Raw genomic sequence first — 12,457 nt, 5'->3', positions numbered from 1 at the left:
CTGCCTAATCTGTAACCATTATATAACTTTTTTTTTGTTAAACAAATCCAGTAAATATTGCCACCCAGCCCAGTTGCTGGACTGAAAATATCTGGCATGTTTTAGGACTTTTGTCTTTACATATGTATTAAATGTCGTTTAATAGCTTTGGGCAGCTGGTAGTATGGTGACTAGAACTACTGCTTTTGGACACAAAGGTCGCAGGTTCAAATTTCACCTCCGGCTGTAATACCCTTGAGCGAGGTACTTACCCTAAATTGCTCTAGATGTGTAAATGGGTAAATAATTGTAAGTAGCTTAATGTTGTGAGTCTCTTCGGAGAAAAGCTCCAGCTAAATCAAGAAGGATAATATGATGACTGTAGCGCCTTTATGATGTATTTATATGTATGATAATAAGGAAAATTCTTGTTGCGGAACATATTTGTCAGTTGAATACGAAAGTGTAAAAATGTTCGGTATGATGTTGTCACTTTTTTTTATCAACGGAATAAGCCAAAAATAAATAAATAAGCCGCCCGACCAAAACAGATGTCTGTGTGTCTTCTAAACCCACATGTAGAAAGCATTTGGGTTATGTTTATGTGCAGTGAAACATCAATCTGCCACATCCCTCTTTCCCCAGGCACCACCTGTTTCCATTTTGTGTGGAACCTGCTCGCTTGCTGCTCTGGAGAACTGCGGCTCCCATGCAGAGTAAGGAGACGTTTTTTTTTTTGTCGTGTTTTTACAAAGCTACCAATCAAGTCCGCGTGAAAAAAAAAATACTTAAAAACGTGTATTTGAGAAATATAAAAATTCACCTTTTGCCTGAAAGAAGTGTTGTGCTTAACGTGGTTGATTAAGACTTGTGTTGATGCCGTGGGACGTTAACAGGAGTCGCCTCCGGAGCGAAATGTGTTGGAGAGCAGCTGTGCTCTTGTTTATGTTTTTTCACTTCTTCTGCTGGATCCCCGTGCGACAGTTCCTCGTGTTTACTCCGGGTAGAGCGAGGGTGAGAGAGAAACACCGGCAGGTTCCGTAGCGCTTACATGTCTAGTTGGACTGTGGTCTCATTCCCCAGGTTCTTGTTCACATCATCCCTCATTATCAGAGAGCCGAACGGCCTCGGTCACAGGTCACGTCAGGCTTTATTGATGGCATGTTCAGCTTTTTAAGAAGAAGGGCAGACGGATCAATCTGAAGCCTAATGGCTAAGCTTTGTATTCCTATCTGGCGCAAAAAAAGTGCAAGACTTGTCATCCACCTTTGTCCCCTGTTCCTTCTCTTTACATACGTATTTCCCTTATATTTATTTATCTGATTCTTTTCTCCAAAGCATCTTGCAGCTTTACATTATTTTCAGTTTTTTTATCCATTTATACAGCTGGGTAATTTGCACTGGAGCAATTTTTATGCTAACTACAGCAGGAGGTGGGATATGAACCCAGGTCCTTTGAGTATGAGGTGCCAGCTATAACCACCGTGCCACCTGGTGCCCCATATGGAAATGTGTTTAATCTGAAAAAAATGTATTTTTTTCCTTTCAAGTGAAAATTATGAATTATGTTACAACTAAAACCGGAGACATTGCTATGTAAGTGCACACTTTTTGATAAAGGCAGTCTGTGTAATGTCGTGTAAGTTAAGCAATCATAACAATGTGCCACAAGCAATATAACCATCAAGAACTATTTTATTTCGTCAAGTTTTATGAGAAAATAGCGTTCTTTCTAGTTCACCCCAGGACTACTGGTGGTTTAAACCCACAGACCTTACTGTGAAAGTAATTGTATTCATTCATTTCTCAATGTAGGTATGAATTAGTTTAACTATATGAAAAATAAAATGCATCACCTCCTGTAAGTGAAGAAACCTTTGATGTTTTTTGCCGTAAATGTTCGGCTGCTTTGAAGATAGATTTCACGCATTCGGAACGCGGCCCGTTGAATTTTTGTATTGATTGCATGTAATTCCTTTTTCGAGATGCAGTGTGCATCCTGAAAAAATGTCGTTCTTGGCAGAGGAATAACTCTGGGATCAATGTTACCATCACAACACAGAGCGATGTGATATAATTACTGGCAAAACGGGCACCTGTACTTTTGACACCATGTCCGGCATGTCCTTAAGGGAGGATTCTTATGGTGGGTATTCAGTGATGTCTCAGGTCAGGTGGGCAAGCTTGAGAGCGGGACCTGCGCGAAGAAAATGGGCCTGTCTCGTGTCCCTTTGAACACGCGGCAAACAGTGGGCCTTGGGAAGTCACACGGGGCTCCACGGTTCTGTTTATACACAGAGACGTCTTTTGTCCGTGGGGGACTTGCTGAAGGCCCGGGAGACTTCTGTGCTCATTATACAGTAAATCAGTTCAACCCTGTGTGTTGGTGTGTGTGTGTGTGGGTGTACGAGTGTGTGAACGCAAGCCTCTGTAGCGCTACATGAAAAGCCGCACCTCCCTGCTTTTATGGTTTTAGGTATGGCTTCTCACCTGGGAGTGAGACTTCAGAGGCCCCCTAAAATACTGTGCAATAATTGGAATCACTTTATCTTTAGTCTCATCAATTAATGTGTAATTTTCCATTTAATTACCAACTCACTCTCTGAATTTGCAATTAAAATGAGGGCCGATTAGATAGAAGATGCCTTTCAACTGAAAACAATATGGAGTGCGCAGCCAGCCGCGGTTGGTAATCAGTACACAAATCACATACGCAAACTCTCCAATTTGTATGATTTGGAATCAGCTTGTGAAATCAAATATGCTCTTTTTGGTGCCAGGGGCCTCTCTGCGTTGCAAACTTTCAGGCAATTCCGAGAAGCCTGACTCGAAGTGCCGGGAAGACGCAGGCGTTCCGCTGATAGCGTCGGTGATACGATTACGGCGAGGCTGTTTTCGCGCTCCTAAAATAGATAGCCGTTTTTCTTGGACACCCCGAGCCTTTTCCATGAGCTGCTGCCAAGGCCTGGGATGAGCTCAGCGGCGAGGAACGCCTCCTGTCTGAGAGCGAGGGCTACTTCCTGTTTCGCGGACTGCAGCGGAGCTTCTTAGCATGGTCCTGCTCCAGTGCTGGGATCAAGGGCGCTGGGCGCAGTCTTGCTGCTGGCTAATGTTGGCTTGGCACAGCCTTTTGTCAGCAGCGGGGATGGAGGACAGGACGAGCAACGCCCTGCTGAGACGCTGAGTTACTTAGCCTTTCTGCACAAAATGCTAGATGTGTATGAAATGCAAAGCGAGACCCCCGTCAAGTGAAACGCGATTCCAAAATCAAGTGTGGTAACATCCATCGCTTTGACAGGGACAGGAAACATGTTCCAATGCCGCGGAACCTTCACATCGCGTCGCCGCGGAGCTGCCGTCCCACTGTGGCCAAACGGCAGGGAGCTAGAGAGAGGTTGGGGGGGTTCGTGGGATTGGCGCCAGCGAGTCCATGCCGGCAAAAAGTAACGCAAGTGAGAGAGCACTTCTTTCTTTTTCGCTTTCCAGAAAGAGAATAAAACAAAAGCGGCAGCAAGTTTGGCACGTTGCTCTCTCGCCGCCATCGGTCCTCCCAGTTGGGCTGTCCTGGGCCAGAGGTTCTTGCTCTCCGTTTCTCACCGTTAATAAGGTTCACTTGGGAGGGGTTGAGGGTTCTGTGGTATGATTCCTGAACACACACACACACACACACACACACTGAACCATGCAAATTTATGAAGTGAACGCTGCATCCTTGATTTCTGTCCCAGGCAAGGTATGCCTCTCTTTATTGAAATAGGAAACACACAATAAAGGCAGCAGCTCAATCTCAATCTCCTGTGGAGAATCGGGGCTGGCAGGAGCGCGGTGATTAATTTACCTTTACTGACAATAGTGTAAAACAGAGAGGGAAGGCTTGCGGCAGAATGGTGTTGCATAAAGAGAGAAAGAGACACAGAGCGAGAGGTAACAGAGAGGTAACTGCTGTATTCAACATGTGTTTCGATCTCTCCAGATATCTGCACAAAATACAATTATTCAGCTTGTTTGCACAAAATATTTTATTTTGAATCAGCCTAGGCTGCAGAGTAGGTAACTGCCAACAAGTCGAGTTTGACTCATGTCGTGTAAGGGCAGACTCACGTGGTTTTCGTGGTAAGGTTTACAGTTGTCTCCATCTCCGCCTGTCTTTAGACTGTGGGAGGAAATCCACATGAACATGAAGAGAACATATACAGACAGAACCGGATTCAAAACCACAGCCCAGGAGTTGTAAGGCACTGTTGCTACCCGCTGTGTCACCATGTTACTTACGAGCACAGTACACAGTCTTAAATACTACTTGAACTTTTGGGGGATAAAAGACATCAGATAGGTTCCTTGACAGGCACGATGAAGGTTCATTAATCTGCAAAGGGAGGGGAGCAAAAAGCTTGGTGCCCTGGGAGATCTGCTGTGTTGTCAGCAGAAAGCGCAGACAGAAGTACAAGTAGGCCAAGTAGTCAATAAGATGTCCGCTCTGTGTGTGTGTGTGTGTGTGTGTGTGTGTGTGTGTGCGCGCAGCAGAGTGTTAGGTGGACAAGAGGTCGTAGACAGGGGTTTCACGCCAGCAAGTATGACAGACAGGAGAAAGAATTCAGTGCAGAGAAGCTGCTGGTGTACAGACAGGCCAGCATGTGATAAGCGGCAGGGCAGAAAAAGGTCAATAAGTCTGATTCACAGTGATTCACAGTGATTTCATCAAGGATGGAACAGTTGCAGACACACACAGGTCAGTACGAGTGGAAAGTGTGCTCAGGCAGTAAGAGGAAGGATTCACAAATACATTGGTTATATGGAGTTTAGATATGTAGACAGATTTGTGAGTGTGGAAATGATTCAGAAACAGGTTAATATCTATGTTGTTAAAACAGTCACTAGTCAGTGACAAGTCCGATGAAATAAACACGATGTTTCCCACAGTTGGGGAAAAAACAAAATTTTCTTGAATTACTTCTCTGACCATTGGATCTATCACTAACCAGTTAATAAATTACTGTGTAGGCATCAGTGTAAAACCAAGCTATTCCATGCCTGAACAACAGATTAAAATGTGGTTGAACATCTGAACTCTGGTCACATCTCTGCTTCTTAGTTCACATATGAAATGTATAGTCTCTATTTTGAGTTGATCGAAGTTATTTCAAAATACAGTACAAACAGTTTGGTGATAAAACTGTAATAGGCAACCACCCAAACTTCAACTTGCGACCACTGTTCTCCTTTGTCAATGCAGTTTTTCCATGTTTGTCTCATTATTTTTGAAACTGTTCCCCTTGACGTATGAAATAATTTGGGCAGTTTTTGTGACCGGTGCAGGAAGGAAAGACCTTTTGGCTTCTTTGGACCTCTGTTTGTTGCCTCCCGTTGCTTTGAAAACTCAAATACTGACCAACGTCAACAACTGCTTGTCCCAAGCGGGGTCCCGGCAAGCCAGAGCCTATCCCAGAAACACAGGGCACAAGGTTGAAGAGGGAGGGGATACACTCTAGATGGGATGCCAGTCCATTGCAAGGCACCCCGAGCAGGACTTAAACCCCAGACCCGCCAGACAGTGGGGGCCGACCAAACCCGCTGTGCCACCACACCCTCCGAAAACTCATACAGTATATCAAAGTGCTAGTTGTTAGACCTCTTTTACAACTGACACACACTGCTCATTGGCAATCAACGTAATATGACTCACGTTTCCAGCTGCATTTGTAATTGTGATCTGGTTCCTTCAGAATTCCTTTTACATGAAGTGCTTCCAGTATTTTGTCCGCACCCTGTTTATGGATTGTGGGAGGAACTGGGAGTACTTGGATGTAAAAACAAGGAGAAGATGCGAGTAGCGATCGAATCCACCACCGAACTCATAAGCCAGGCGTTGTGCTGGTTTCCTGTGGCCCAGTGAGTCGTGCTCTTGTCTCACAGCACCTGGACAGTGCAAGAGGACATATGTTTGATCCTCACTCAGTCTGTGAGGAGTTAGCATTTTCTCCCTGTGTCTGCATGGGTTTCCTCTGGGTACTCCGGTTTCCTCCCACAGTCCAAAGACGTGGCTTTCATTTGAGTTGATGACTGAATTGCCCGTGCTGTGTGTGTTGGTCTGGTGTGTAGATGACTGATTGACAGCAGTCAACGTACTGCAGTGTGTCTAGCGCTGTCAGTTACTGTGGATGAGCTAAACTACATAGTGTTCGTGGTAAGTTGCTTTGGAGAAAAGCATCTGTCAAATGAATGACTGTAAATGTGTTACCAACTGAAACAGATTCGAAGAGGGTTAGTGTGTAGAGAAAGGATTCACAGACAGGTTAGTGAGTAGAGGAAGGATTCACAGACAGGTCAGTGAGCAGAGAATGGATTCGCAGTTAGGTTAGTGAGTAGAGAAGGATTCACAGTTAGGTCAGTGAGTAGAGGAAAGATTCACAGACAGGTCAGTGAGTAGAGGAAGGATTCACAGGCTGGTCAGTGAATAGAGAAAGGATTCACAGATGAGGCACTTTGTGGAGAAAAGGATTCACAGACAGGTCAGTAGATGTAAAAGGGATTTATAGATGTGCCTAGAAGGCTTGCAGGCAGAGCTCCCCCGTGACACCGAGGTCCTTGTGGATTCGCTACTGTCTGTTGTCTTGCCTGAACTCTCAAGACAGTGAGTCTGGGCCAATTATGGGCCAGCTAGCCAAAGCCCCGGGGGACCGCTCTCTGCTCTACAGAATGTCAATTAGCTGAGTGACAACAGCTTTAATGAGGCCCCGATTTGCCGCTCAATGTAATCACCCAGTCACCCTCCAACGGTAAACCCTGCTTTCAGCAGGAGCCTACCGGGAGCTGTCTGTATCTTAGAAACCATGTTGCCTTTACCAGTCTATTTACCTGAGCATGAGGGCAATCCATACCAGTTATGGTCACTCATACTGCTGCTCTCTTGATCCACTGGCTCCCGTTTGTTGACTTGAAGGAGGTGTACAATGGGTGTTTAAATTTCACATTCAAAGATACTTTTTTATAGATTATGAATCAGACCAGTAGTGGAGTTCCATTTGCTTCATAAACACGGTACAAACTGCACAAAGTATAATCAAAATGAGAAGTGTTCCTCTGTATTGCTAGTGCATTGTAAAAATGTTTTAAGCGGTCCAAAATATTAATTATGAATGCTGAAATATTACAAAATAATACGGAGGGGCGCAGAAGGAACGGAAGAATGCTGAGTTCAGTTCGGGCAGTGTTATCGCCCAGTGTTACGACACAGCAGCACCTGCTGGTTGATCCTGAAAGTGTCGGAGTTTAGATGAAGACTTGCTAACTTCTCACGATGATGGTGTGGGACAGTTCTCAGTGCCATATATATTTCTTTAGCTCTCCTTGATTATGCAATATTTAAAATGTAAGAAAATGAAAAGTTGTGCAGCTCTGTTGACACAGCAGGTAACCTAGCAACAGAGGAGTTGTATCCTGAAGATCGGTTGTTCAAAACCCTCTCTGCTACCGCTGTGCTGCCTCTGAGCAAGATATTTACCCTAATTTGCGCTTGTGAAAATACCCAGCTGTATAAATACTGTGTCAGATATTGTAAAGTGGCAGGTTGGGACTGGGGGAAAAGTACCGGCAGTGCAAAAATAACATATTTGTATGTTCCTTGCCTCCAGGGTCTCGATGTGAAGCTATCCCATGATGCAACATGTGTCCCCAGCACCAGCACTGACAATGATGGCCACACAGAGTGTTCCTCCACCATCGTACCAGGAGAGCCAACAGGTGAGGGTGCTGGCAGGTCTCATACCCACACCCCTGAGGGGCCTCCCAACAGCTCCATGGTTCACTGTATCACAACCCAACACCATACTGTCTACCACTGTTATCATACTATCTACCACTAACACCACGTCATCTACCACTGTCAGAACTTTTTATTCACAGAACAGCATCTGGGTTGTCTTATTTGCTTCCACCTCGTCCCTGGAGGAGAGGAAGTTCAGAAATACTCAGCGAAAGAGGTTCACTGGGCGTTGCCGCTGTTCCCTTGTCCTTGACAATGGACAAACAGGACGACGTACATCCCTTTGAAGTGGATTATGGGATATTGTGATACCCCATGTGCCCATTTTTAGCCTCCCCTGCTAGCCTGCGCTCCAGAAAGGAGGAAGCGCACGCGTTCCTCAGATTGCCTCCCGCTGTCCGCGCGACCGTTTCCTCCCGCCTGGGGGATTAGTGCCGGGGAGAGGATTCGGAGCTGCAGGAGTACAGCAAATGCAGATGAGAGCTAGTTAAGTGTGAAGAAGCTAATTTATTTCCCATTTGGAGTCGGGATTAAGACTTGAAGCTTCCTTCTCAGATTGAAATGGGAGGTTGGGCTGTGGAGGAGGGGCCTTGATTCCAAAGGCTAATCACGAAGGAGAGGGGCAGACAGGGAGATGCAGCTCTAAAGAGGGGATGCTGTATGGCAGCAAGCAGAAGCCAGGTTTTAATGCAATGAATGGAGCACCTCCGTCAGGCCCCAGCGGCTTCCCGGATAAATCAGGCTCACGTTGTTTTGACTCGCAGCAAAAAAACTGTATTAACACCGCGGCCTTGTGAGCATCCATCCCGTGTATGAAACGGCTTCAGACATAGCAGAGACTGCACAAAAGTACAGTTTCACTGACTGCTTAAAAGACCATTGGTTAAAAGATTAACAGATTATACCTGATATACTGCATTGATGTTTTTTGGCATCATGTGGTCACACAGCCATCCAGCCTAGTGAAAACCGGGCAAAAAGACGGTGAGTGTTGTATGTGTCGGGATATTATCAGTATAACTGCGGGACTGTGAGAAAGTATCAGTGAGCATGGCATTAGATTAAGGGAAATAGTATGGATAAATCACAGTTGTGTGCTCGTTCAGCAGGTAAAAGCTGCCGTTTCCCGAAAAACCATTCGATTCACCAGCTTCCCCTCCCCGTCTTTTCTTTGGAAAAAAATAACGGCTCAAACGGATTACTCGTGCTACAGTACACGTTCTCCCCTCCAGTTACAATACAGTTTGTTAATCCACGGCAGCACCGCAGCGAGGGCCAGGGAAACTGTAGAGGGGAAGAAATGGGGCAGAGATGTGATAAGAGAGGGCTGCTTGGCTCTGGGCCAGAGACACGGCTGGGAGGCGAAGGCGATGTGGGACCGCAGAACGTAGTCAAAGCCTCATCCTCTGGGAGAAATGACAAGTTCCAAGAACGACACACTTTCTTTTACGATTTACCAGCAGGGATGACCGATCCACGGTAATATCCGCACCTCATTTTACACCCTTCCTGACGGGACCTCCCACTAGCGATGTGTAGTGGCACATTCGGACTTGAATTTCCAGTCCGAGTTCAGGCTGTACCGATATTGTTTTTCAGCTGCTCTCTCGGGGTCTTTCAAATATTGTATTTCAAGGAAAGGATGGGAAAGGAAACGGTCCAAGGTTTTTAAACAGAGCTGGTATGAAAATGGAAAGTGAACGGTCTGAATGGAGAGACTGTGCTTTCATTGTTTTTTTTTTTTTTTTTTTTGTTTTTTTTTGTTGACTCTTGCACCCCTAACCCCTAGATGACAGGTACTACTCAGCAAAACTCCAAGGCCCAGTCGGTCCACTTACCAGCATCCTCAGGTGCAGGGGCCACCCCGGTCAGTGTGACCCTTGACCCCCAAGCCCAGCTGGAGTCGGACAAGCGTGCCGTTTACAGGTAGGCGGAAACGTCCTCATTGCGGCTTTGAATATTCACCATTAGTTCAGTCACCAGTTATAACAGTTTGCTTTAGCAGATTGTCCATGATTACACTAATGTGCAGAATCAGTTTGTTTCCACTGTTGCTATCTCAAGATATAGACAGCTTTAGGCTGAAGCCCAGGAATTCTTGTGGGCTCTTGTCCAAAATTTTGGTACTTTCCCAAATCGCAAACTCAGTTTCACGGAACGTTGAGAAGCGATGCGCTTTTTGGAGGTTTGAAGCTATTGTAGATTAAACCAGACAAATAAACTTGTCATTGATTGGTTAAATTAACCTGTGGACCACTGCCAGCGCGCCTGAGGTAGCTGTGGTTTTAAATGAGACCAGTTTTCTTCCCCCCCCCCCCCCCCCCCCACTAATGAGTGAGTCGATGCACTGGGTGAATGAACGTCTGACACTTTTAGCAATAATCCCTTGGCAGATGTGTCCATATTTTGCATGTGTGTGTGAGCGTTGCGCAGAAAATAGGTTTAATTTGATCATCCCTCCTTGCTGTTACGCTGGCTGGTGGCCTACACTCTGCGCTCTAGTTTTTTTTCCCAGCCTTTTTGGCCCTCTGTGATTTGCTGAACCTCTTGCCTGTTCTGTGGCGTCCCATGGTTTCCCAGCTGCCCCTTCCCGTTCCCCCCCTCCCCCGTCTCCCACACCCCATACACCCCAAGGCAAGCGGTGTGAAGGCCTTGCCAAGCCTGGGGCTGAATTTCTAAGCTCCTCTGAGATAGTAGTCTCCCTTTGATGTGTGCTGCCAGCCTAAGGGTGGCTGCGGGCGCTCAGGAGCAGAGACTGAGCCCGGGCGCGGTGCACTGCCTCTTCCAGCTGCAGCCTCCTTGCAAAAGCGTCCGCGCACTTCTCTCCACTCAGTGATGAAGGATAAAATAAAGAACGAGGCTCTTCAAAGACGTGGTTTTTCATCACTAGCGACAAATCTAAATTCTGCGGGCATGTAGAGGCCTACCGAATTTCTGTCAGTCTTGTCATATCAGATTATGTGCACACACACACACACACACACACACACACACATTTATATATTTATATAATATACACACCTTTACCCTCAATGCATTTCTGAGAACTGCTTGTATATCTGAGTCTTCTGAACCAGGGCATAAATTACCATTAATTTAAATGGGAGAAATTATAATGCAGCCCTAAGCTTGCAAAATTTACCCGTTTTCACCCCAATATGCTAAATCGTAACCCGTTCATGAAAAAACAAGGGCAAACTTGCATCCGTACTTAGTACTGGTTATTGCAACCCGACCTTAAAAGGCTGTTTTTACTTTCACTATCTTGGAAGGCTTGAAGTTTACTAATACTGAGCTATTTTATAAAATAACATATCCTTGGAAAGGAAGTGTTATTTATAAGGAAGTAAGATCGTGGCGGTACGTAAGAATGTTGAGACAACTGGTTTGTACACTCTGTGCTCCTCTTCATTGTGAAGGAGTGCAGCTTTTGAGTTCTAATTTTTCTATCCAAAAGGTGTTACTTGAAAATGTGGGCAGTACCTCGTAAATCAAATTTAAGCTACAAATATGAGTTGCTCGTAAAAGGCAGTTCTCCTAAACTGGAATCTCGTAAACCACGGTGTCAGAATAAAATATATGTCAGGAATATTATCATACATGAACATTTGGGTAGGAATATACAGAGGGTTTCAAACTTTCAAGTAAATCGAAATAGCTTCGCCGGTTAGTCACATGACATTAAATTTCAATTTAACTTAACATGAGGAGTGAAAGAATGGAAACGCTAAACAAGATATGGTGATGAAAGAGTCCGACTACCTTTTTCTTTTTGCATGTATTTAGATCTTATTGTCTTTGAATATGAGAGGATCTTAAGGAAACTCTTTATACCATAGAGTGCATCTGGTGGCTTGAAATATCTTCATATTCCTTGGCAGTTAATAGATGATGCAAGGCCGTCAGTGAACCCTGTGACCCTCACAAGATTACTGCTAATACCATCACAGACCCAGCACAACGTTTGCCAGTCGACAACAAGCAATGTGGGTTAAAGCTGTTCTTTGGTTTGGATTACTAATCAGATCACACAATTTTTTTTTCGCAGTGTTCAGGGGTTCAGCTTTTCTGCTTGTTACTATGGGTTATGCATTTTTTTCACCCTGGCCTTGGATACAAGTGGTTTACAAATGGTGCCTACTATAAATACCAGGTTTTCAAGACTGGGTCAAAGAGGTGTTTATCACATCCTGTGGTAATTTTCAAGATGGTACTTTTCTGGTTTTTAGCCACTATCCTGTTAAGTGTTCATCAGTCACGAATGGTGATCTTTGACTTGCGACCACTGTTCATCTTTTCCGATTCAGTTTTTTTTCTCTGTTTGCTTAACCCTTATAATTTTTCCACATTATTCCCCTTACCTTATTAGATGATTAAACTGCTATTGGGAGTGACACACCTCTAATTTACGCACTAAAATCTTTTAACAGTCAGTTGCTTTAGAAAGTCACATATTAAAGGATTGATTGTGATATCTTTTATAGCTGATAGCTACTGTATATTATTATGCATGTATAGTATGTACAAAGGTATATTATAGTTAATTTTCTACATATAGGGGTCTGTAAATGTATATATTGTACATTATTATGTGTATATAGTATATTCAGTTTCTCAAAAACTGTAGAGGTATATTATATTTGTTTTTCTATATATAGGTACATATTTAGTATGCATATTTATTTATAGGTACCTATCACAATAAATTTTCAGCTT

General features: G+C 44.5%; 1 protein-coding gene across 9 annotated transcripts in view; it reads left to right on the top strand.

The window, feature by feature from the left end:
* Positions 1-12,457, top strand: part of LOC108936213 (pbx/knotted 1 homeobox 2) — a 67,540-nt gene that overhangs the window by 33,460 nt on the left and 21,623 nt on the right. For 7 of the 9 annotated variants that reach the window (XM_018755436.2, XM_018755442.2, XM_018755433.2 and 4 more), the window contains 3 exons: positions 625-695; positions 7,611-7,719; positions 9,531-9,667. In XM_018755436.2, coding sequence (XP_018610952.1) covers positions 7,633-7,719; positions 9,531-9,667 — 224 coding nt within the window. In that variant the 5' untranslated portion in view covers positions 625-695; positions 7,611-7,632. The remainder of the gene's footprint in view (positions 1-624; positions 696-7,610; positions 7,720-9,530; positions 9,668-12,457) is intronic. The other 2 variants (XM_018755440.2, XM_018755441.2) reach the window with 1 other exon arrangement.

The sequence above is a fragment of the Scleropages formosus genome, chromosome 4 (genome assembly GCF_900964775.1).
Source record: "Scleropages formosus chromosome 4, fSclFor1.1, whole genome shotgun sequence".
In the NCBI taxonomy this organism is placed as follows: domain Eukaryota; kingdom Metazoa; phylum Chordata; class Actinopteri; order Osteoglossiformes; family Osteoglossidae; genus Scleropages; species Scleropages formosus.
This window is presented reverse-complemented; position numbering and strand designations above follow the sequence as displayed.